The sequence below is a fragment of the Asterias amurensis genome, chromosome 18 (genome assembly GCF_032118995.1).
Source record: "Asterias amurensis chromosome 18, ASM3211899v1".
NCBI classification, from domain to species: Eukaryota; Metazoa; Echinodermata; class Asteroidea; order Forcipulatida; family Asteriidae; genus Asterias; species Asterias amurensis.
The window spans coordinates 1275981-1298275 of record NC_092665.1 but is presented as its reverse complement, the minus strand read 5'-3'; the positions used below and the strand labels follow the sequence as shown (position 1 = coordinate 1298275).

Below are 22295 nucleotides of genomic sequence, written 5' to 3'. Positions count from 1 at the left end.
ATGGTGGAAGAAGTTGGATCACCCGCATAGGCGTGATTTGTTTCTGTGTTCACCTTTTCATGAACATATTTGTGATAAAGGCATACTTAGTGTCCCTAATTAAAAAACATTTGTAGCCGACTTTATTTGAAGGGAAAAAAATTGCGACCACAAAAAGGAATACACGTGACGTCTATAAACCCACAGACCTGTCATATAAAGATCCATATAAAAAGACGCGGCAGATAAAGCTCAATGGAAACACAAGACAAACAACCAGACGATCGATCCAGCAACCTACATATTTTTTTATTTTATTTTCTGCGAGTTCCGCTGATCTACGACAGAACGGGGTCGCGTTTCCGTAAAGACCCTATTTTGGGGTCAACCCTCGATTCATCCTCCCTGGTGTTTTGTAAGAAAAATATTAAATACGTAATGATAACGCTAGTCGTTATGATTCCGGTGTGTGTCATGAACTGTGGCAGTTTTGTTTACTATAACTGGCTTTATGTGGTATCCGGTTGTGAAACCTCAGGGGAGGGGCGGGAGGGGTATGCATTGGGCAAGATGGTGTCTAAGGCATGAGGCAACAAATAATACTGTTTGGACAAGCAGTACATACAAAGTGTGAACCTGTGAGCGAAAGAGGTCAACACAGTGTATCCATTCATTTTTTTTTACAATGTGCTCGAAGGGTAGGCCATACAAACCCACTGATTTTTAGTGTTCAAAAGAATGTCCACAGAGTGTATGCAACGCTTTGCTGCTTGAGCGTACGTGAGCGTCGGTGTGGGGTATTTAATACATAGGGACAATGGACCCCGCAAAAGAATTCTCTGTGCAACCCGTACACCACAAGGGAGTCTGTAAAGTTGTGCGTGGTTGTCTCAGCATTTCAAGTTGCTCCCGCCCCCTTTCCAAAAAAAAACACATGCAGGGCACGCATAATATTCAACTCTTGTAATTTATCTCACGTCTTCCCTCAAACCTTCTTCGCTACGGTATCTTTCATCGGCCGTATCCCGAGGGAGGGTAGACTATCGCTGTACGCAGGGAACCTGTATCATCCAGCACATCATTGCCTCTAACCATCGTTAAGCGGAAGAAACCGATCCCTATCGGTTTCGCATGCTTAAACGAAGGTGAACTGATAAGAAATAACGGGGTGAAGTATTGCAAAATATAACAAGTTATTTCCGGTTGAATAGATGATACTTAGATAATACCTTACACAACTTTAATAAGATATTATTGCACTATTTTGTATATTTGTTATAGTATTTTTATTGGGCTTGTTTAAGGTTAGGGTGTTACTTTTGTGTCTGTTTTGTTTGTTGCAGTTTTTGTAGGGGCGTTTGTTTGTTTGTTTGTTTGTTTGCTTGCCTCTTGATGTTCAGGTTGTTGTTATTTTTGTGGATGTTTGGCTATCGTTGCTTTTCTTGTTGCTATTGCTGCAGTTTTCTGCACTGCAGTGATGTTTTTTTCTTTCATTCTTTACTCGCAAGTTCGATGACCGATTGAGCTCAAATTTTTACGGGTTTGTTACTTTATGCTTATGTTGAGATACACCAACTATTAAGGCTAGTCTTTGACAATTGCCAATATTGTCCACTGCCTTTAATCATTGGGTATGGATATTCGATTGGGTTATGTCCCGTCCATAAACGTGATCTAGCGATTTCGAAACTGGGTCCACCCTTAAGTCGTAAACCCACGCAAAACGTGTATATTACGCCAGGTATTACCGTTCATCGGCGTTGATTCGCTCGCAGGCATCTCGGAATGAAGTCGAGCTATAGATTTCCGTTAAAGGCACTGGACACTATTGGTAACGACTCAAAACAATTGTTAGCATAAAGACTTCCTTGACGAGCAATGGAGAGCTGTTGATAGTATACAACATTGTGAGAAACGGCTCCCTCTGAAGTAACGTAGTTTTTGAGAAAGAGGTAGTTTCTCACTCAAATAATTAAATGCTAAATAGATAATAAAAAAAATATAAAAAAAACAATACAACAAGGGTGTTTTTTCTTGTATTTGTAACTTGCAACTTCGATGACCAACTGGGCCTAAATTGTGACAGGTTTGTTATTGTATGCATATGTTGGGATACAACAAGTGAGGGCACTGATCTTTGATAATTGCAAAAGGTGTCCAGTGCCTTTAAGTGCAAAGAAAAAGAGACGAGAGAAGAAGCAGAGAATTGGGTATTTGGAGTTTGTTTTGTTTGGGATAAACTATAGAAACACCAATCAATCGATTGGAAATTGGGAGAATGTTTTCCCGTGAATGAAGTTTTTCCCTCGTGATGTCCCCACTAGATCTGTGTTGTTTACATCCCGCATCATCTTTCCTCCCCGTTCTGATTATTGTCAACCTCATCCCCGCCTCCTCCTTCTCATCAACGAGGCCATTATCCTCTCTCTCCACTCGTCTTAAAGACACCAAGGGTCCCATCATATCATCGTCTCGCTCCCAACGAGTAGGTAACCCGAGTCGACTTGGTCTATACTCCGGAGTCTACCGATCGCATCGGCCCGGAGCCCTGGGAGCCCCCCGGCTAGAGGCTCGCTCAGACAACCGGCGACTGTCCCACGGGAGAAGTTGCGTCAACTTCAAATGACGCACAGCGTGAATTTTAACTTCTTGATTGAATGGTAATTCCCATTCAAACTAAACGACCTCATTATTGTGCCAAATCAAATGGCGCAAAACGTGTGACTTAACGACGGCGGCACCAGCAACAAAACAACAGCACCAGCACCAAGCATGCAGCAACAGTACTATAATTATCATCAAACCCCAGCACAACATACACTAGCCCCACAAACAACGCAACAGGTTGCACTGCCATCAACCAAACTCACCAAACATCACGCCATAAAACACACCCCAACCATTACTATTCAACAACTATCACCGAAAACACAAATCAACCAATTTATTTGCCCGCCGTCTTGCGCAATCAATCCAATATTTGCTCCGTCCCTATGCGTTTATTTCTGTCCAAAAACTACCCAAGACTGAGTACAAATCAGAGAAGCATGACGCCATTTAACCGCTCACTAATGACTCAGTTTACTCGAACAAAGTTTCAAAAATAGAAGCAACGCCATTCAAACCTATCAATAACCTTATTATACTGCAATCGAGCCATTAGTCAAACTCCTGCATTACAAAATCACAAGTTCTTGAGCGAGGTTGGAACACAAAGGAGTGCTATAAATTTCCCACCAAACCCCGGTAAGATTTGATTGATGCGCGCTGATGATGTCAAGTCTAATTTGCAAACCGTGGGGGAGGAAGGAGCGTTTGTAGACACAAGGGTAATTTTCAGTCGTGGGAAAATATTTGCTTGTGAATGCAGGATATCATAGGATATTACAACTGCGTCTCTCCGGTCCCGGGTGGCTGACGGGTTAAAAAGTACAGTCCAGTGTGATCAGAGTATTGCAAACCGTGGGGGAGGAAGGAGCGTTTGTAGACACAAGGGTAATTTTCAGTCGTGGGAAAATATTTGCTTGTGAATGCAGGATATCATAGGATATTACAACTGCGTCTCTCCGGTCCCGGGTGGCTGACGGGTTAAAAAGTACAGTCCAGTGTGATCAGAGTATTAGCTTCTCTCATCAATTCACAGGAGAGGCTGGGTAAATTTGTGGTAATTGTCAAACACCAGTCACTTTGTGCATCTAAGAAACGCGCATCAACAAAAACTGTAAAAATTTTCACACAATATTGGACAACAAAGTTGCAAGCATACGCGAAAAAGGGTGTGCTTTCTCTCAACTGATAGAGGTGCCTGATACCTTCTCCAGATTCACAGTTTCCCTTTTTTAATTACCTATTTTTCTACAACCACATTACTTCAAAGTGTGTTCTGTTTCAAATAGTAGACCAGCCAAAAAAAAAAAATAGTGCTTAGGAAAAAACAATACACAAATTTTGAAATTTGATTGTTGACCCTTTTTTTTTTACCTTTTGACCGAAAAATTACCTTAAAATTCTAAATCAAGCTTGGCATCCACCCTAATCGTTTTCCCGAGCCTATGATTTATACATCTAGCTTGGATGCCAGCCATTTACAAACTATGCCGTCCAAAGTGTAATTTCACACTTATGCTGGCCTACTATAACAGTGTTTTATAACTTCAAAAGTCCTCCGGTGTCCTATATTAAAAAAAGTTTATAGTTCATTATCGTTGTTTATTATCAAAGAAAACTCATTACATGTGCAAATTATATATTTGGTTTTTGCTATAAAACTATCAAGTGAACTTTTCCTTAAAACATACGAATGATCAATATATCCGATGCTGGGACTCGAAGCTGCCTGCGCTGACCGCGCAGATGAAAATGTTCACAAATTAAAATCAATGGTTGCTAACTCGATACAACTGGGCCCTTATCCAGATTGCGAGAACCGTTAACTTTTCGAACTCCGTGATGCCTCGCATTTATGTGTTACCCCTGTACGTAAATATTGTTGTTGGAACAGATTGAATTGACCTGAATATATAGATAAATATAATTTGTACCGTTTTCATTAAAATTGTTATGACTGAGGGGAAAAAACCGTGTTGGCAAGCAACTGAAGTCTTCAACATGATTCGGTAAGTTTTTGTGGTCGCCGGCGGCGCTTCGAGCGTCGGCTGTGGTTGATTATTGCAGCTCCTACGAGATATGAGAACAATTTTGTTAAAGACACTGGACACTGTTGGTATTTGTCAAAGACTAGTTTTCACAGTTGGTGTATCTTAACTTATGCATAAAATAACAAACCTGTGAAAATTTGAGCGCAATCAGTCGTCGAAGTAACGAGATAACAATGAAAGAAAAAACACCCTTGTCACACGAAGTTGTGTGCGTTTAGATAATTGATTTCGAGACCTCAAGTTCTAAACTTGAGGTCTCGAAATCAAATTCGTGTAAAATTACTTCTTTCTCGAAAAATACGTCACTTCAGAGTGAGCTTTTTCTCACAATGTTTTATACTATCAACCTCTCCCCATTAATCGTAACAAAGAAAGGTTTTATATGATGATAATTGAGTAATTGAGTATTTTTGAGTATTACCAATAGTGTCCACTGCCTTTAAGACGAATATAGCCTATTTTTATTTTTCAATATAGCCCTAACAAACCGAAAGATGGGTCCGATGATCGAAAAGCAATATTAATGCCCCACAGCGATACCAGAGCTCGCAACATTTGCGTCGTGCAATCGGGGAGATTTTGTCCAACCGTCAGGATAGTTAAAATTACACTCAACATAGTAGGGAAATGTTTCAATCATCACGACGATCTTGAAATGTGTTCATCAGAACATGGATAGATTTTGCTATTTTCAGTGAACTTTCTGAAGAATCAATAAGAGGTGGCAGCTCTGGGCTAATTCATCTTCCCATGGAAGATGATATATCTAAGCTTTTGAAGAAATACACAGACACGGTTTGAAATCCTAAGCACAAGGAAACGATTTTATGCTCTATATTTAAATAGTCAAATCACGAGAGTGGCACGAAACTGAGGCTGGTATGAAAACTATCCGTGTACCTTAAAGGCACTGTACACTATTGGTAATTACTCAAAATCGAAAGCGTAGGGTGCGTTCGTTTAGCTTCCCTGGGTCGACCCCGGTGTGTGGAGGTTTTTTTTCCAGGACGAACGTGTGCATATAGTTACCCACGTTCGTCCTGGAAAAAAAAACCGCCACATACCGGGGTAGACCCAGGGGAGCTAAACGAACGCACCCATAAAAGCTTACTCGGTAACGAGTAATGGAGAGCTGTTGGTTGTATACATGTTGAGAGAAACGGTTCCCTCTGAAGTAACGTACTTTTTGAGAAAGAGGTAATTTCTCACTCAACAACTCTGAAGCCCTTTTTCGGCATCTGAAAGCATACGCATTTTTGCAACAATGGTGTTTTTCTTACATTATTCTCTTGCATTATCGATGACCAATTGATTTCAAATTTTCACAGGTTTATAATTGTACGCATATGATGGTATACACCAATAGGAATACTTGTCTAGTTTGAAAAATACCAGACGTACACATTATGAGTGTACAGTGCTAACACACATCGGTGTATATGGGTTAAATATATATATATTCTTTATCCCCGATGCAAATTTAATGTCTGTTAAATCGTTTGCAGTACCTGCTGCTAAAACATAAGATAGCTACCGGACAATCGCTGTGGTCTAGTTGGTCAGACACTGATCTAGAATCGCAAAAGTCGTGGGTTCGAATCCCACCTAAGTAATATACTTGTGATATTTTTTGTTCATAGACCTCAGGAAAGTACTGACTATGCAGAACACACATCGGTGTATGCGTAAATTAAAAAATGAGTACAGATTCTCTTTAAAAATGAAACGAAGAGATGGGTATTAACAGCGACATTCAGGCATAACTCAATCGTGTGTAACACGGCCTGTGGGTAATGTAGATTCATAGATCAATGCTTAATAGTCTCCGCTCGGTGCGTTTATTATCCCAGCCGTTTAGACATTGATTCAACCATTGCTAAAACTTCCACCCACGTTCCCTCAGGAGACACGCACACCTGTACCATAAGACTAAGGAGTTAATGAAACACAATGGCAACTCGGCCCGCATAAGTTGCCATTAGTACGCCTGAGTGAACAGACATTAGTACTGTGTCGACTATGACGTGGTAGACCACTCGACCTACCGACGAGTAAAACATTCCGGGTTTTTGGAAAGGATGCATTACTATAATCAAACTGAGAGGATAGTCAAAATAAGACACCTTTTACGACTAATGATTTGAAGCAATGCATGGTGAGGTATCAATATATATTTGGTTTGCGGTAACATCATGTTGTATCTACTTACCAGGTAGAGTTTGTTCTTTAGAGAACTGTCTTTCTATATGTTCTCACCTTTGCCGAAGGTTTACAAAACTGGGACTACCGTTAGCATACAGGATCGTTATTAACTTCACTACCGCGGCGGAGTCAGTTCTTAATTTGGTCTCAACGTTTCGACTAGCTTGCTCTAGTCATCGTCAGGAGACTAATTTTTTATCAGTCAAATGAGACATTCTCCATTACGAATTTTATTAATCAATCGGGGTGGAGAACAGGACACTAAAGCTTATATTGTTATACGTTGTCAAGAACTTGTTATATTTTACCTTTTAGAAGAGCAAAGAGCGGCGAATGATAACATCAGAAGAAATTATACCACGTATACTTGTTTTACTGTGCCCAGTTTGTCCTGTTCTCAACTCGTGATTTTGATTATCTCCCATTCAGTTAACAAATTGAAGCACCGGACGAATGAAGTGAATGCACGAATCTTCATTCTGGAAACTTCAACCACCCGAATCAGGCATTAAGGTAAGACATGTTGAATTATTAGAGGGACACAATGCCACCGGAAAATCTCGGTAATCTAGTTGCTTAGACACTGCTCCTGAACGGCAAGGGTCGTGGGTTCGAATCCCACCCGAGTAACATGCTTGATCCGTTCCCCCGTCTCCGCTTACCCATCCAACCCAAATACTCAAATTAGACTCGCCCAAACCCACCCAACCCTACTCTCAAATTAGACTCGCCCCCAATGCTTCATAGCATTGCGTTTCAGCAGCAGACACAGATCGAAAACCGATTGGGCAATCGCGATCCGTGCCCCGTACCTGCTAACCCACCCAACCCTACTCTCAAACTAGACTCGCCCCAATGCTTCAGAGCATTGCGTTTCAGCCGCAGACACAGTTTTGAAAAAAGAGCGGCACTACATCAAAGCAAGTGTTTTTGTCACTGATGGCGTCCGAACCTTGAAAACAGTGACGAATCTCACAAAGAGTTCTATTCTGAAACTCAAACATCCGTTGCAGCGTCCCCACTCGACGAAAACTACTTGTACCAGATGGTTTATAGAATCCCCATCAAGGCCAAAGGGTTGGGGCGAATGTGTCACATCAAAGAGCAAAGAACATCACTAGTTGTTTGTTATTGCACTGCGAGACACATATTTATTGATTCAACTCAGAAAGCCTCGTCGCACATGATATCTTTGATGTCTCGGACACGGAAGATATAAAGAACTTCTATTTTTCTTGCTCGTCGTTTTCAATTTGCGTTTGCTCGTTATTTTGTTCATGATCCCCATTCCACTCCAACTGTGTTTTCTTTTGAGTCATTAATGTATTCAAGACACACGATATGTATCGTTTGATGTGTCGGAGCGGAGAAATCTTAAAGGCAGTGGACACTATTGGTAATTGTCAAAGACTAGCCTCCACAGTTGGTGTATCTCAACATATGCATAAAATGACAAACCTGTGAAAATTTGAGCTCAATCGGTCATCGAAGTTGCGAGATAAAAGTGATAGAAAAAATAACCCTTGTCACACGAAGTTGTGTGCGAGTAGATGGTTGATTTCGAGACCTCAAAATCTAAATCTGAGGTTTTGAAATTAAATTCGTGGAAAATTACTTCATTCTCGAAAAAAATTGCACTTCAGATGGAGCCGTTTCTCACAATGTGCTATACCATCAACCTCTCCCCATTACTCGTCACCAAGAAAGGTTTTATGCCAGTAATTATTTTGATTTATTACCAATAGTGTCCACTGCCTTCAAAGAGCTTCTATTTTTCTTGCTCGTCTTTTTTTTTTATGCGCGTTCGTTGTTCGTTCATAAACCCCCATAAACTCAAACTAGGGTTTTGTTTTTATCTATTAATGTGTTCGCACTTGATGCAAGACATTAATTGATCCAACTGTAGGCAGCGTTGTACATACATGTCATTTGATGTCTCGGAGAGGAGAGATTTTAAAGAACTTCTAAGAAGGAAATTTAAACAGGTGCGATGCCAAGGAAGCCAACGATAATCAGATTGTTCAGCAATAATTGTTTGGGCTTCATCATCAGAATTTGTTGAAACTGAATACTGGAAACAATTCTTGGCTCTTGCGCTGCGCTAGCATTTAATGATGCGGAGTAATCATTCCTTGAAGACACTGGATACTATTGGTAACTTGTCAAAGACCAGTCTCCTCACTTGGTGCATCTCAACATAATTATGCATACATTAACAAACCAGTGAAACTTTGAGCTCAGTCGGTCATCGAAGTTGCGAAAGAATAATGGAAGAAAAAACACTCTTGTCACACGAAGCTGTGTCCTTTAAGAAGCTTGATTTCGAGACCTCAAAATCTAAATCTGAGGTCTCGAAATCAAATTCGTGTAAAATTACTTATTTCTCGAAAACTACGTTATTTCAGAGGGAGCCGTTTCTCACAATGTTGTATACTATCAACAGCTCTCCATTGCTTGTTACCAGTAAGTTTTTATGCTGACAATTACTTTGAGTAATTATTACCAATAGTGTCCACTGACTTCAAACGATAGTAGAATGAGCTCTTCAAAAATGAAGAAAACAATTAATGGCAGTAATAATGTGAAAATGTTGAGTGTTTTTTTTGTTTTTTTTTTCTTTTTTTTTTTGGGGGGGGGGGACGAACGGGGTATTTAATTATACGTGGTACATTATAATTTTGCAAAATTTAATAAAACAATCGTCAAAAATTTTCTTCTAAGTTAATGTTGATTCCGTGCCAACCGAAAGATTGGGAGCACGCTCGATAGATTGATAAATGAAAACAGTTTGTGTGTTGTGATTCGTGACATGCCTATAGACAAATTAGGATTCGAGTCCCAAATCGTGATTTACGGCAGGTAGGGGCTATTTTTTTTTGCGGGCATGTTGGTGTGTCAGTGTGGCCTTAAGTCAAGACTTTATTTATGTAAGGCTTGGCCTACATGAAGGACCTGCCTAGATTATTATGACACTTTAGAGTTTGGTTGATTTGATTTCGATTTTGGACATCCACATTAGTTTGTACACCAATGTCCAACATCCATTAATAAAAAATAATTAAACAAAATTTGTATACGTGAATGTCCAGGTCGAAATATCAAAGTTGACATTCGCTGTACGAACACTGAATGTCCAATGTCCAATATCGAATAACAAGGTAGACATTCACTGTACAAACCTATGTGAATGTCCAATGTCCAACACTGATGTACAAGGTAAACATTCACTGTACAAAACCAATGTGAATGACTAATGTCCAATATTGATTTACAATGTAGACATTCACTGTACAAACCAATGTGAATGTCCAATGTCCAATACTGATGTACAAGGTAGACATTCACTGTACAAACCTATGTGAATGTCCAGTGTCCAATATCAAACTAACTTTTCTATCATTTATTCAGTATTGAATGTTGTGTTTGAGCTTCAAGGTGTTCCTTTGGTTTGAGCTGCAAGATGTTTAACATTTCTCTATATTGGAGATCGAGATACACACTGTGCTTTTAATCGAACAAGATCGACGGCCATGACCCACTTTTTTGGCTTTCTCTATTTTTATTCTATTTTTATTTATTTGTAATAACTGAGCGTTTTATTTTCTTAACATTATCGATCAATAACAATAGCGAGTTGAAAATCGATTGAGTAAAAATAATGTACGGACGAGTTCGCCAGATGAATAGTTTTATCAATCAACAGTTTTTTTTTTCACATGGTTACAATTTTACGTTATTTCTGGCGGTCTTTCTTCAATAATCAAGCTAATATTATAATGTTACTTTTTATCCAGCATACACGTATGTGTTTTAGCACTGTATACTCAGCACTTTCCCGAATCCCGAGAAACAAAAATATCACAGCATGTTACTCGGGTGGGATTCGAACCCACGACCCTTGCAATTCTAGAGCAGTGTCTTACCAACTAGACTACCGAGGTTGCCAGGTGGCTACAGGCAGTTCGAATCTTGTGCTTTGACAGCGGATACCGCAACGATACAAGATATGTTAAATTTAATTTGCAAGTGAGCTAGTCATGCTAGTTTTGTTGATATCCGCACTCCATTGCCATCATAGGTTTAGGACGGTTGAATCATGCATTGGAATGTAAAACATGTCTTTAGCAACAATAATGTTACCGTATTTTAAGATTTGTAAAGTACGTCTTATTTTTCGTCGGGTGCCATTTTATTGCTTGAGGGTTTCTGTTACTCGAGAAAAGCACTTTGTGCGGATAGAATGGCATATAACCTCATGCCCTTCTTCCGCTCACGCGGATGGTTGTATAGCTCAAGTCACCTTTTATATATTTCACAAGCAAAAATAATAATAAAAAAAAAGACTCAAAAATATGAGTGAAAGATTTGTTCGAGAATATCATGGTGAGCAAAATGCATCACATAATGCACTTAAAATTTATCACTTGCAACTCAATACTCTAGCATTCAGGATGTGCACAAAACCCATTCAATCGCAATATTTTGCCATAATGCAAAAAATCATGCCGGACGAAATCATTCACCGAAAGGCGGTCTAAAAATAGAAAAAAACTGTGCAAATAGCATTGATGGCAAATGAAGTAGTAACGAAAGCAAAATACATAATCTATAGTCAAAGCGTCTGTGACGATTTATAGGCCTCATAATAGTAAACATATACCGTAAAACAGATTTATGGGGTAAACACTTCCTAATAAAGAAAGAAAAATGTTTAAAAGCAGTGTGTATACTTTTGTAGGCATTTACTAATTGTCAGAGACCAGTATCTTTACTTCGTGTATCCAAACGTATAAGCATTAATTAATAACAAACCTGTAAATGTTTGGGATTAAAGACAATGGACACTAATGGTAATTGTCAAAGACCAGTCTTCTCACTTGGTGTATCTCAACATTTGGATGACATAACAAACCTGTGAAAATTTGAGCTTGATTGGTCGTCGGAGTTGAGAGATAAATATAATGAAAGAAAAAAAAAAACCTCTGTGTGCTTTGAGATGCTTGATTTCGAGACCTCAAGTTCTAAATCTGAGGTCTCGAAATCAAACTCGTGGAAAATTACTTCTTTCTCAAAAACTACGTCACTTCAGAGGGAGCCGTTTTTCACAATGTTTTATACCACCAACCTCTCCTATTACTCTTTAGCAAGTGAGGTTTTATGCTGATAATTATTTTGAGTATTACCAATAGTGTCCACTGCCTTTAATTGGCCAGCGAGGTTGCAAGAAAACAGTGAAAGAAAACACCCTAATTGTTGCATAAAATGGTGTGTTTTCAGAGGCTTTGAACAGGCTTCTTGCCTGAAGCCTTCTCAGATTCAAAATAGTGGGTGAAACTTTCTCTCATTTGGTGTATCGCAACATTATGCATTCGCCACAGTGTTCCTTGTTTGATTTGCGCCTCAGCACCTTGTAAAAGATAACATGGTGCTCTGAAAAGGATTGGGTGTCTATGAATTCAAACCTGTATAGTCCCACACCTTGCTGGAAAAAAAATTTGTGCTACAGCACCTGGGCCCAATTTCATAGAGCTGCTTAACCACAAAATTTTGCTTAACCAAAACAATCCTTGCTTAGTAAAATCAGATTACCGGCCAAGACTCCACTCAATTGATATGCTAAGTAAACAACAGCTAAATACCAGTCACAAGCAATGTAAATGGCATGAAATTTTGCCAGTAACATGTGAAAATAAGCGAGCTATTTTCTTGCTTAAGCAATTGTTTGCTTAAGTAGCTCTATGAAATTGGCCCCAGGAGCGTCACTGTGTGACGGAGATGCGCACTATAAGATGCATATTCGTACCAAAAAACTGGCCCACTGGGAGCAAATTAATAACGCGGGGAATTATTAACAGATGAGAAAGTCGGTTGAGCAGAAATATGTTTTAGTCCTGGTGATTAGTTAGTCTGAAATTGTTTTTTTTATGCTGAGACATAGTTTGAGTCAGATATTGGAAAAGTCCAAGGATGAGTGTTTGAATCGAAGGCCTTGCATTAATGTGGTACTGATGTGCAGTGTCCCAACCCAAGCACTAACCGGGTGCACATGCCCAATTTTAGGGTAAACAGAGCGGTGGTATCAAAATATTCTTTCCTTAAATATTAGAGCCATAAAAGAGATGCAGTGTAAATAGTTTGCACACTTTTAGGTATAAATTTTGGATGACTATGCCCTGATAAATTGTTCTGGTTTGCCCAGGTGTAGGGAAATTTAACATAACCACTGTCTCGAAATATAATATACTAAACCGATCTGAGAGCCATACAGTACAATGTAGGCCTACATTTTGCGGTATTTTGGATGACCTAGACCCGGAAGAATTTGTCTTATTTGCCCAGAGGTATAGAACAATTTAGCAGAGCAATCAAAATATTCTATACCAGACCGATTTGAGAGCCAAATTAAAGGAAATCAGTGTAAATATGTTGCAATTGTTAGGTATTTTGGATGACCTATGGACCCTCAAAAAAAAACTTATTTGCTCAAAGAGGTTTAAGGAAATTTTCACAAGATCAAAGCTTAGACGTTTGGAGCTCTACACAAGTATAAATGTTATTTTTTGTAGAGAGAATATAAAACTCGACGGGCCTTCGGACAACCCATGTCAATTTCAGGATAAAAGTGTATAGGAGTAACTGGATAATATTCTTTGTACTGTAAAAAAGAAATGTGAGACTTTACTTTTCATGTAGTTTTGAATTTTGAGCTTTCTGCACATTTTGCACTTTTTGATATGTTAGGTTATTTATTTATCTTGCGCCTAATATGAAATACAGCAATGCAACAATTCACTGCGTGCGATATGATGATGCAAGACAATCATATAGAACTTGCCGTGGTGTGATTTGTGTACATTATACACCCAATGACATATTAATCCCAAAGCTACTCCAAAGCAAACACCCACTGGTCCCACCAAGAGAATAAGATGGGTAAGTTGAGATGGGGTAAAGGGGAAAGAGATATGTTACTGAAAAGTACATGCTGACTGGAAACACTCTTTCGGCTTTACCCGAACCAAGGAGAGTAAACATCACGGCTGCGGCATGGTATTTGCTTTCCATCCGGTCGCGTAAAGAACAGCATCAAAGGGAAGCGAACGTTTCTGAAGAGAGGGAAAAAAACGTTTCTCTCTCCCGCCCGTCACAAGTTTGAGACTACCTGACTGATCATTTGAATAGCTTCTTTCCTTGTTCAAATTACCCAAAGTGTCGCAACTTTTATTTTGTGTCTCCTCTTTAATGGATCTTAGGGTGGGAAACGATGAAACTTAAACCGCGTAACATTGTGATGTGGCGAGCTGTCAAGTGTCAATAGGCCACGTCTCCTACTGTGTGAAGAGTGTGTGTCTTCAGGCGAGACGTTTTCACTCGTCAGCATTAAACACCCGCAGTTTCAATTACATTAACACCTTTTTATTCAAACGGTGAACATTTCACAATTTCTAGAATTGTCACAGAGGGATGAATACTGCAGCGTATGGTTGAAGACCTGCTGGACACTTTTGGTAGTTGTCAGAGGACTCAAAGACCAGTCTTCTCACTTGGTGTATCTCAACACATGCATAAAATAACAAAGCTGTGAAAATGTGAGCTCAATCGGTCATCGAAGTTGCGAGATAATAATGAGAGAAAAAACACCCTTGTGATACGAAGTTGTGTGCTTTCTGATGCTTGATTTCGAGACCTAAAATTCTAAACTTTCAGTTCTTGCTACCTTGTTTGGCCGCCGAAGAAAAAACATAATTGGCCTAATTTTATTTTATTTAGTGAACTTTAAAATTGCAAATGCGCCAACTCAAGCGAGTTTTAAATGCTGATTTTGTATTATATTATTAGAGACAAAGCAAATTGGGAGTGAATAATGGAAAGTGATTTGAACTGCGAACGGCAGAAAACAAGTTACGTTGCCAGATTTTCACTGGAAAGCTAAGGTTAAATGAAGGTTTCGAAAGTGCCTAATGGAAGAATTCGCGCAAAATGAGTTAAGCCCTCGGGCATCGCCTCGGGATTTAAAGCATACATCCTTTCATTTAAGCTCGGCAGTACTGCCAGCAAATTTCACGAGCACTTTCCTCCGGTTCTTTACCAATTGAATATTCTTTTAGGAAGCTCACAATCGCCACATCGGATAAAACATGCTTTTCAAACCCTGAGCAAAAAACAATGTTATGGAGTGTGGAATAAACCATAAATGACTTACCGTAATGTTGGATGAGAGTTTTCCTTTACAGCAACGTTCGTTGTGAGTGAGTAGCAGCTCAATCATGTGACGTGAACTGGTGCTATCAGTTGATGAACTACCTTGGTATCCCTAAAACCATAAACGCGTCCTCGCCCCTTTGATCGAGTATAGACCTTCCACAAAACGATCCGCCGCTCACTGTTTCATCTCAATCATTATCTCATTATTAAAACACCTTTCCGTGAGGACGCTTTAGAGACACTGGTATACAGAGTTTTAAACAAAAGAAAATATTGACAGAATTACGAGGAGAGGGGTCGCTTAATTAAAACCTCATCGTGTGAAAAACACGGTTAGTTTGTCTTGGATACTGACGCTACGTCCAGGTGAGCCACGCACGAGCGAGACAAACCGTGTGAAGTTCTTGCTTGGTGAGACAAGTACAGCAAAACCGTTTATGACCGTACACATAATTCCCGCATCATAGTGCGCTAACGACCAAGCGCAGGCAGTTTGAGTTCCAGACAGGTGTTATCTGGTCGCATGTTGTACAGAGAAGATCACATCACTGATAGCCCCCAATCGCACGCTCTTCACAACGCCATGGAGGAAAACCCGTTATCGGTTTGAACAGCGGGTGGTGACACAGTGATGCGAGATATAGAATTGTAGTTCCTGTCAGCGGACCATACGTGGTTTGGAACACTACACGTTTCGAGTGGCATTTTAGACACGTTTACTTCGCGCGCTCCCCGCACCCTCTCACGTGTCCGACACGATAGGTGATTCGTAGAGTTGATCAAGTGTCTCCACTGTTCTGAGCTGTTGATGGTATCTTCCTTTTCTCGATTTACGCAGGAGTGGGTGAAAGTTTGACAAAGTGCATTCTCCAGTATTGCTTTGGCAAAACAATCAAATGCCTTTGGACTTTGGAGGCCAACAGTCTGCGCATGGTATTAGTTCTATCCAAACGCAGTGAGACGTGTCTATTATTAATTACACCTTATTAAAATCATAGCACTTGTGTCAATAATTAGTTTACCTTAGCTTGCAACAAGGTCATTGTCATTATACCCGTTTTTTAAATAACAATATTCAATCGTGGTGTTACTGTAAACTTGACAAAAACTCAACATAATTGTTGACGCTAGGTGGCGGCAGACTGACCAAGATCTCAAAAGTTCTCCTTTGCACAACATTTTTTAAACGTGATGGATACAAGATTAGGTGCGGGTGGATGGGGATTTCCTCCCAAGAACCGCACCTGACGTTTAAACTGAAGACTTGTAAAAAACCTAACAACTTGTTAACGCTAGGTGGCGGCAGACTTCCAACAGTCCTCCTGTGCACAACATTATTGTTGAATTTGATGTGCAAGATCATAAGCGCCCACACAAAAACTCAATACATTAATTAGCCTATTTGTATATCTTTTCTCGGTTCATTATCGTAATGTTACTGGTAAGTACACTAGTAATCGATCATGTGATTCCTGGTTCTTACGTCACGTGGTTTGGAGACGGTTGGAGACGAGCCTAACCATGTAAATGGGGGCATGGTACATTACTCAACAATGTATCTGACGTTAACTCAAACAGTCGTCGTGTGCTGACGCAAAGCCCCATACTATAAATTACTGTATGGGAATAGACCAGTGGATTTGTTTCTCCGTGTAGTTAATAATAACAGTGTACATAAACGTCAACTTTACATAATTGATGTAGGCCTACCAGCCACAAATTAATATTGTCTCATTTTTTGCGTAATTTCCACGTAGTCGAGTTGTTGCAAAGTAGGCCGAATTTAATTGTGTTCCAATTATGCATTTTATAATCGGATTCCGCTTGATTAGCCTACATGAGACATCTGCGCCAATGAAATTGATCTACATTTTTTCATGTGGTGTATAATATTGCGAATGTAACTATGGATATTTTGTATCGACAGAAATGTTAACGGTTTTTTTTAGTTTTTTTTTTAAGGCTAATCTTCATACGCAATTGACAGCGTGGAAGGGGAATTACATTTTCCATGTGGTAGATACACCTGTGTATTGCGAATGTAACATGTGGCTTTTTATCGATATTAAGTGTGTAGTTTTTAATTAAGTTTGGAAATTAAAGCCATTGGACCCTTTCGGTTCAGAAAAAAAATAAAAGTTCACAGATTTACAAATAATTTACAGGGTTTACAGAAGGCAATGGTGAAAGACTTCTCTTGAAATATTATTCCACGAAATGCTTTACTTTTTGAGAAAACAGCAAAACAATATAAATTCTCGTTAACGAGAATTACGGATTTATTTTAAACACATGTCATGACACGGCGAAAAGCGCGGAAACAAGGGTGGGTTTTTCTGTTGTTTTCTCCTGACTCCGATGACCGATTGAGCCTAAATTTTCACAGGTTTGTTATTCGATATAGAAGTTGTGGTGCACAAAGTGTGGGCCTTGGACAATACTGTTTACCGAAAGGGTCCAATGGCTTTAACATGAAGATGAAACTCACTGCAAACGATCAACTCCTTTATAAAAGATACGCCGTTTTTGATGTGTTGTAGTTGTTATCAGCGTTTTTCAGATAGACTCGATCAGGCAATTTTGTAAGAGATATTTTCACTAAGACCATTTAAAGGCCATTATTTCCACTTGGTGTATACCAACATTAAGCAACTAAAAATTTGAACTTAATGATCATCGGAATTGCAAGAGAAAAATGAAAGAAAAAACGAACTTTTTGCACAAAATGCTGCCCATGCCAAATAAAAGGGTTTCGGGCAGTTAAAGGCCTTTAAAGTCTTGAATGAGAAATTACCTCTTTCTCACAAAGTACTTTTACTCCAGAGGAAGCCATTTCTCATAATTGTATTTGTCAACATGCTCTTAATTGCTCGTTTACCAAATAAGTTTTTTCTGCAAACATTTTATTTTGAGTAATTACCAATAGTGTCCAGTGCCTTTAAAGTTACGTGCAAAATAATTGTGAATTTTTAAAAATGCTGTGCATATACTGAAGTCTTCTCGATGTTGCCTCTCCCTTTAAACTCCAAGAATTGATTCTGTTCTCATAACATCCATCCACACGACCCCGGAGGAATTTGTTCAGCTCGTTTTTTATTTATTTATAATCCGTGAATGCGTGATTGTCGGCACCCAAACCAGCCATGCCGAAAATACCAATAACCATGAACACGAATAACTATTATCTTTCAACAAGACATTTTCAGTGACACTGCCGTCGATTTCACAAAGAGTTAGGACTCGTCTTATCTCGAGTTAGGACGAGTAACTCATCCTAACTTAGGATTAATCTTAAGGTCTGCATGCTACAGTGCAGGGTTGGGACTCGTCTTAAGTCCTAAGATTCGTCTTAAGTTAGGAAGAGTTTTGTGAAATCGACGACTGGTGCGATATTTATACGTGTTCTATACTTACCCAGTATGAATCTTACAATTCCCCGGTTGCTCAAGGAAAAACAAGGAAAAGGGAACTAGATGTGTCTATTGTCACGGCTGGCCGAATGGTAGCAGAATAATCAATCGCGTTGACAGATATTGTCACAAAATTTCAATATTCCTGAAAACTTTTAATTAAACATTAGCCTATATCTCGTGATGTGTTGCTTTGTTTTCAACAAATTCAACATTATATATAATTGTTTGTAATTGTCACAAAGTGTTGCTGTGTGTTTTTTGCTTTGCATTTAAGGCTTTCGAATCCATATTTTTTCAACGTTTGTTGGCAAAAAAACGAGCTGCGACGTTGCAGTAGGAATGATTAAGAAATGCCGCCTTTTTGTCTGAAATCCTGACGTATCGTTAAACTCTCTAAAGCTCTTTAACTTGCCCAAAATACCAGTCTACACAGTGCACGTATACAATGCCTCAATCTGACATTAACGTGCATTGTGTACGGAATCGATTATCAAAACGCCGCCATCATTGTACAAACTTGGAACGGAAACAAAAATATGAAATTAATATCGGAATCAAATTAGAGTTGGTCTTCAGGCAGTGCATGACACCCTAGTTATCATATGGACACTTTTACAAAGATTTCGTTTAAACAGCTGTAAAACTAGGAGAGTGTTTGCCCTCGGCAAATCTTTGCTCGTAGAACTCGTGCACCTGGCAGTTGTTGCGTGTACTTACATGGGCTCCGGCAAGGGCACGGTGGAAATGAACCCGGTCATTGGAGAGGCAGTGTCATCTTTAAGATGACCGAAAACACTTATTACACGGTCGTGAAAAATGGCTGGAATCGGACCTGAGTGATGGATGGATTGTTTATCACCATTAGCCCGATGACCTAGTAACTTGGACACTGATACTCGTTTTCTCGAAATGTTGTCGACCGCAGATGAAAAACGAGTACAGTGTCCCCAATTTGATCTACAGTTACAGCCCACGTTACAAAAGCACCATTGCAATGTGGGGATTTTTTTTTACCCATATACACCGATGTATGTAGCACTGTACACTCAGTACTTTCCCGAGTCCTGTGAAAAAAAATTCACAGAAATGTCAAAGGTCGTGGGTTCGAATCCCACCCGAGTAAAATGCTTGTGATTTGTTTTCACAGGACTCGGGAATGTACTGAGTATACAGTGTTACATACATCTGTGTATATGGGTAAAAAACAAAAATTAATATTCTTTATCCCCGATGCAAATTGAACATCTATCTAATAAAGTTATTGGAGTTCCACCCGACAAGCTTGCTTAAAGGAGAGTCCCATATCTTAATTGTTATAATTAATACAAGTAGTCCTGCCGTAAAGGATTGGCTTCTAGTTGTATTGTCTAAACAATAGAAATGATTGAGTGGATATGACTGTACATCAAACTGTAAAATAGAGGGCGGTATGTACATGGGGAGTAAAATAAGTGGGTGCGTTCGTTTAGCTTCCCTGGGTCGACCCCGCGGTGTGTGGCGGGTTTTTTTTTCCATGACAAACATGGGTAATTATCTGCACACGTTCGTCCTGGAAAAAAACACCACACACCGGGGTCGACCCGGGGAAGCTAATCGAACGCACCCAGAAATAAGTGACTTGGCTGTGAATTTATTGTGGTTGTCTACCTTTTGAAAACAAAATTTTAATGTGTAGTAAAATGAAAAAGAAAATGAGATATTGTGGATTGTGTGCCTTCATGCAATTCCAATGGGAGTTAAATGGTAGAAAGCTACCCTGGGTCAGTGTATATGCAAATAATTATTGAAGAAAACAAAATGGTGAAAGTAACCATGTTCATTTATATATGGGTGAGCCTTTATCCAATAGGGATTATAAGCAGTGACCATGCATATGGGGTCGATTCAGTGTAGCCTTTATGCAAATTGTATATGGATCAAAACAATCAAAGTGGCTACAATGACATTGTATGTGTCATTATGATTCCGTTTTTTTTTTGGAGCTTTTTAAATTGTTAAGTTTTTGGTAGCGCGAAATTACTTTTGTCTTTTCAGTTCTTGGAGAGTTGGTCAAGCAGGCCAGTCCGTTTTAAGTTGCATTGTGTCACTGGTAGTAAAAGTTCGTGTATTGTTCTTGGGTCGAGGTTCAGAGAATTCCTTATTTGGTCATGATGGTTCGGGTTTTGTGAATGGGCTAGTATGAACATGGTATGTTGGAATGTAGGTGTGGCAATCGGGGGAAGGTTCCGTGGGTATGGGGATAGAGTGATTGTGGAATAGTATTGACGATGACTCCGACCGCGCATGGTCGCAATTTAACTGGAGAAAGAGAGAGAGAGTGAGTGAGAGTGGAACGACCGTAACCACCCGGCGTGAGTGGAATCAGCCCTCGCAGATTAGAGGGCAGACTCATACATAGATATTCCATGTTACCCTTCCTAGCTCTATGCTCTATGGCCAGGTGTGACAGAGTCCACGGCGAAATAATATTGTGATTTGGGAAGTCATCATGACCGATTTCCACCGGCACCCTCAGCCTAGAACCGTGCCCTCCTACAACGAAAATATCGCAAGTAAAATTTAGAGTGTGAAACTTTAACCAAAGTAAAACTAAGTGAAGAATGCTCAATTTCTGAAATTGATTTTTAGTTTTCCTTGTAGATGTTTCATGAAGTTTCAAGTGGTTATTTTATTTCTGAAGTTGCAAATAGTGTTTTCAGTATATAAAGCCCGGGCATTGGCTGTAAAATTGTGTTTTTTGGCAACATATTTGTGTATGTTTCTTGGCTAACTATTTCACTGTAGATGACCAACCCTGGTTTGTATACGCATGACGCTCACAACCCTTTATTTTGACGTAGTGTGTCCGAGGAGTCAACTACTGACTGACTTCATGAGGGCCGGCTGGAGCCATATTTATAGTAGAACTGGTTTATAAAGTCACCAAGCAGGCAAGAGACCGAGCTAGCGTCCAAAGTAGCCGTAAACACGGGTTTAATTTGAGATCTATTTTGTATTAATATTTTGGATGTAAACCAGCCAAAATGCTCATGTGATATCGTGAACGAACCCTTGGGTTCAAACTAAAGAAAGTGTAATTAATTTTGTACTTGCATAAACCGAGGTAGAAAGCAGAAGCTTTTAGTTAAAAGTTAATGAAAGAACGTTGTGATTTGTAATTGTTTCAAGCAAGGCTTGGAAGAAGCACACTTAGGTTTATACTAAGAAGAACAGTTACGTAGCCTAACTTAGATTGATGTTGATTTCCTCAGCCAAACCAGGGCTTCTAAGAAGATCCCTTTAGGCTATTAAACTACACGAACCGTACTGTAATTTTCTGTCCATTTCTGTAACTTTTAATTCCTCATATATTATTAAAGAACGTTGTTTATTTCCAAGTGTGTTCATCCTATCGATTTATTTGAGTCCACTTAACGGCCACGACCCCCTCCCCGCCGAATAATGGCGAGTTATTGGTCAGAAATATTTTATGATAGCGCCCTCTGCCGCTTCTGAATCAACTTCCTTCAAGGGGCGGGGCCAGAGAGTGGGGCTACACTTTAGTCTGGTGCATCTGGTGTGACACGACGACGCACCAGACGTCGACGTGTGCTGAACAGATGCGACACAAAAAAGTTTCGGTGGTGGTTTTTTTTGCGTACTTACTAACTAGGTATTTTGTGTCTAATTTAGACCAAGTTTCAGTGAATAAAAGCTCCAGCGATATGACCCTCTGAAGATAGGAACTGAACATGCTTCGAGAGAACTCGTGTGATTTCTACAGTTGCAATGAGCCGTACAGGTAAAGTATGCTAGCTTTTTTTGTTTAAATGATTAATGACCCAGCCCCGCAGAAACC

At 39.6% G+C, this 22295-nt stretch overlaps 1 protein-coding gene across 1 annotated transcript in view; it reads left to right on the top strand.

The window, feature by feature from the left end:
- Nucleotides 1-22295, top strand: part of LOC139950545 (polyamine-transporting ATPase 13A3-like) — a 50752-nt gene that overhangs the window by 4226 nt on the left and 24231 nt on the right. Inside the window, exons 2-3 of the mRNA XM_071949283.1 lie at nucleotides 7269-7352; nucleotides 22130-22238. Of these exons, the coding sequence (XP_071805384.1) occupies nucleotides 22226-22238 (13 nt within the window). The 5' untranslated portion in view covers nucleotides 7269-7352; nucleotides 22130-22225. The remainder of the gene's footprint in view (nucleotides 1-7268; nucleotides 7353-22129; nucleotides 22239-22295) is intronic.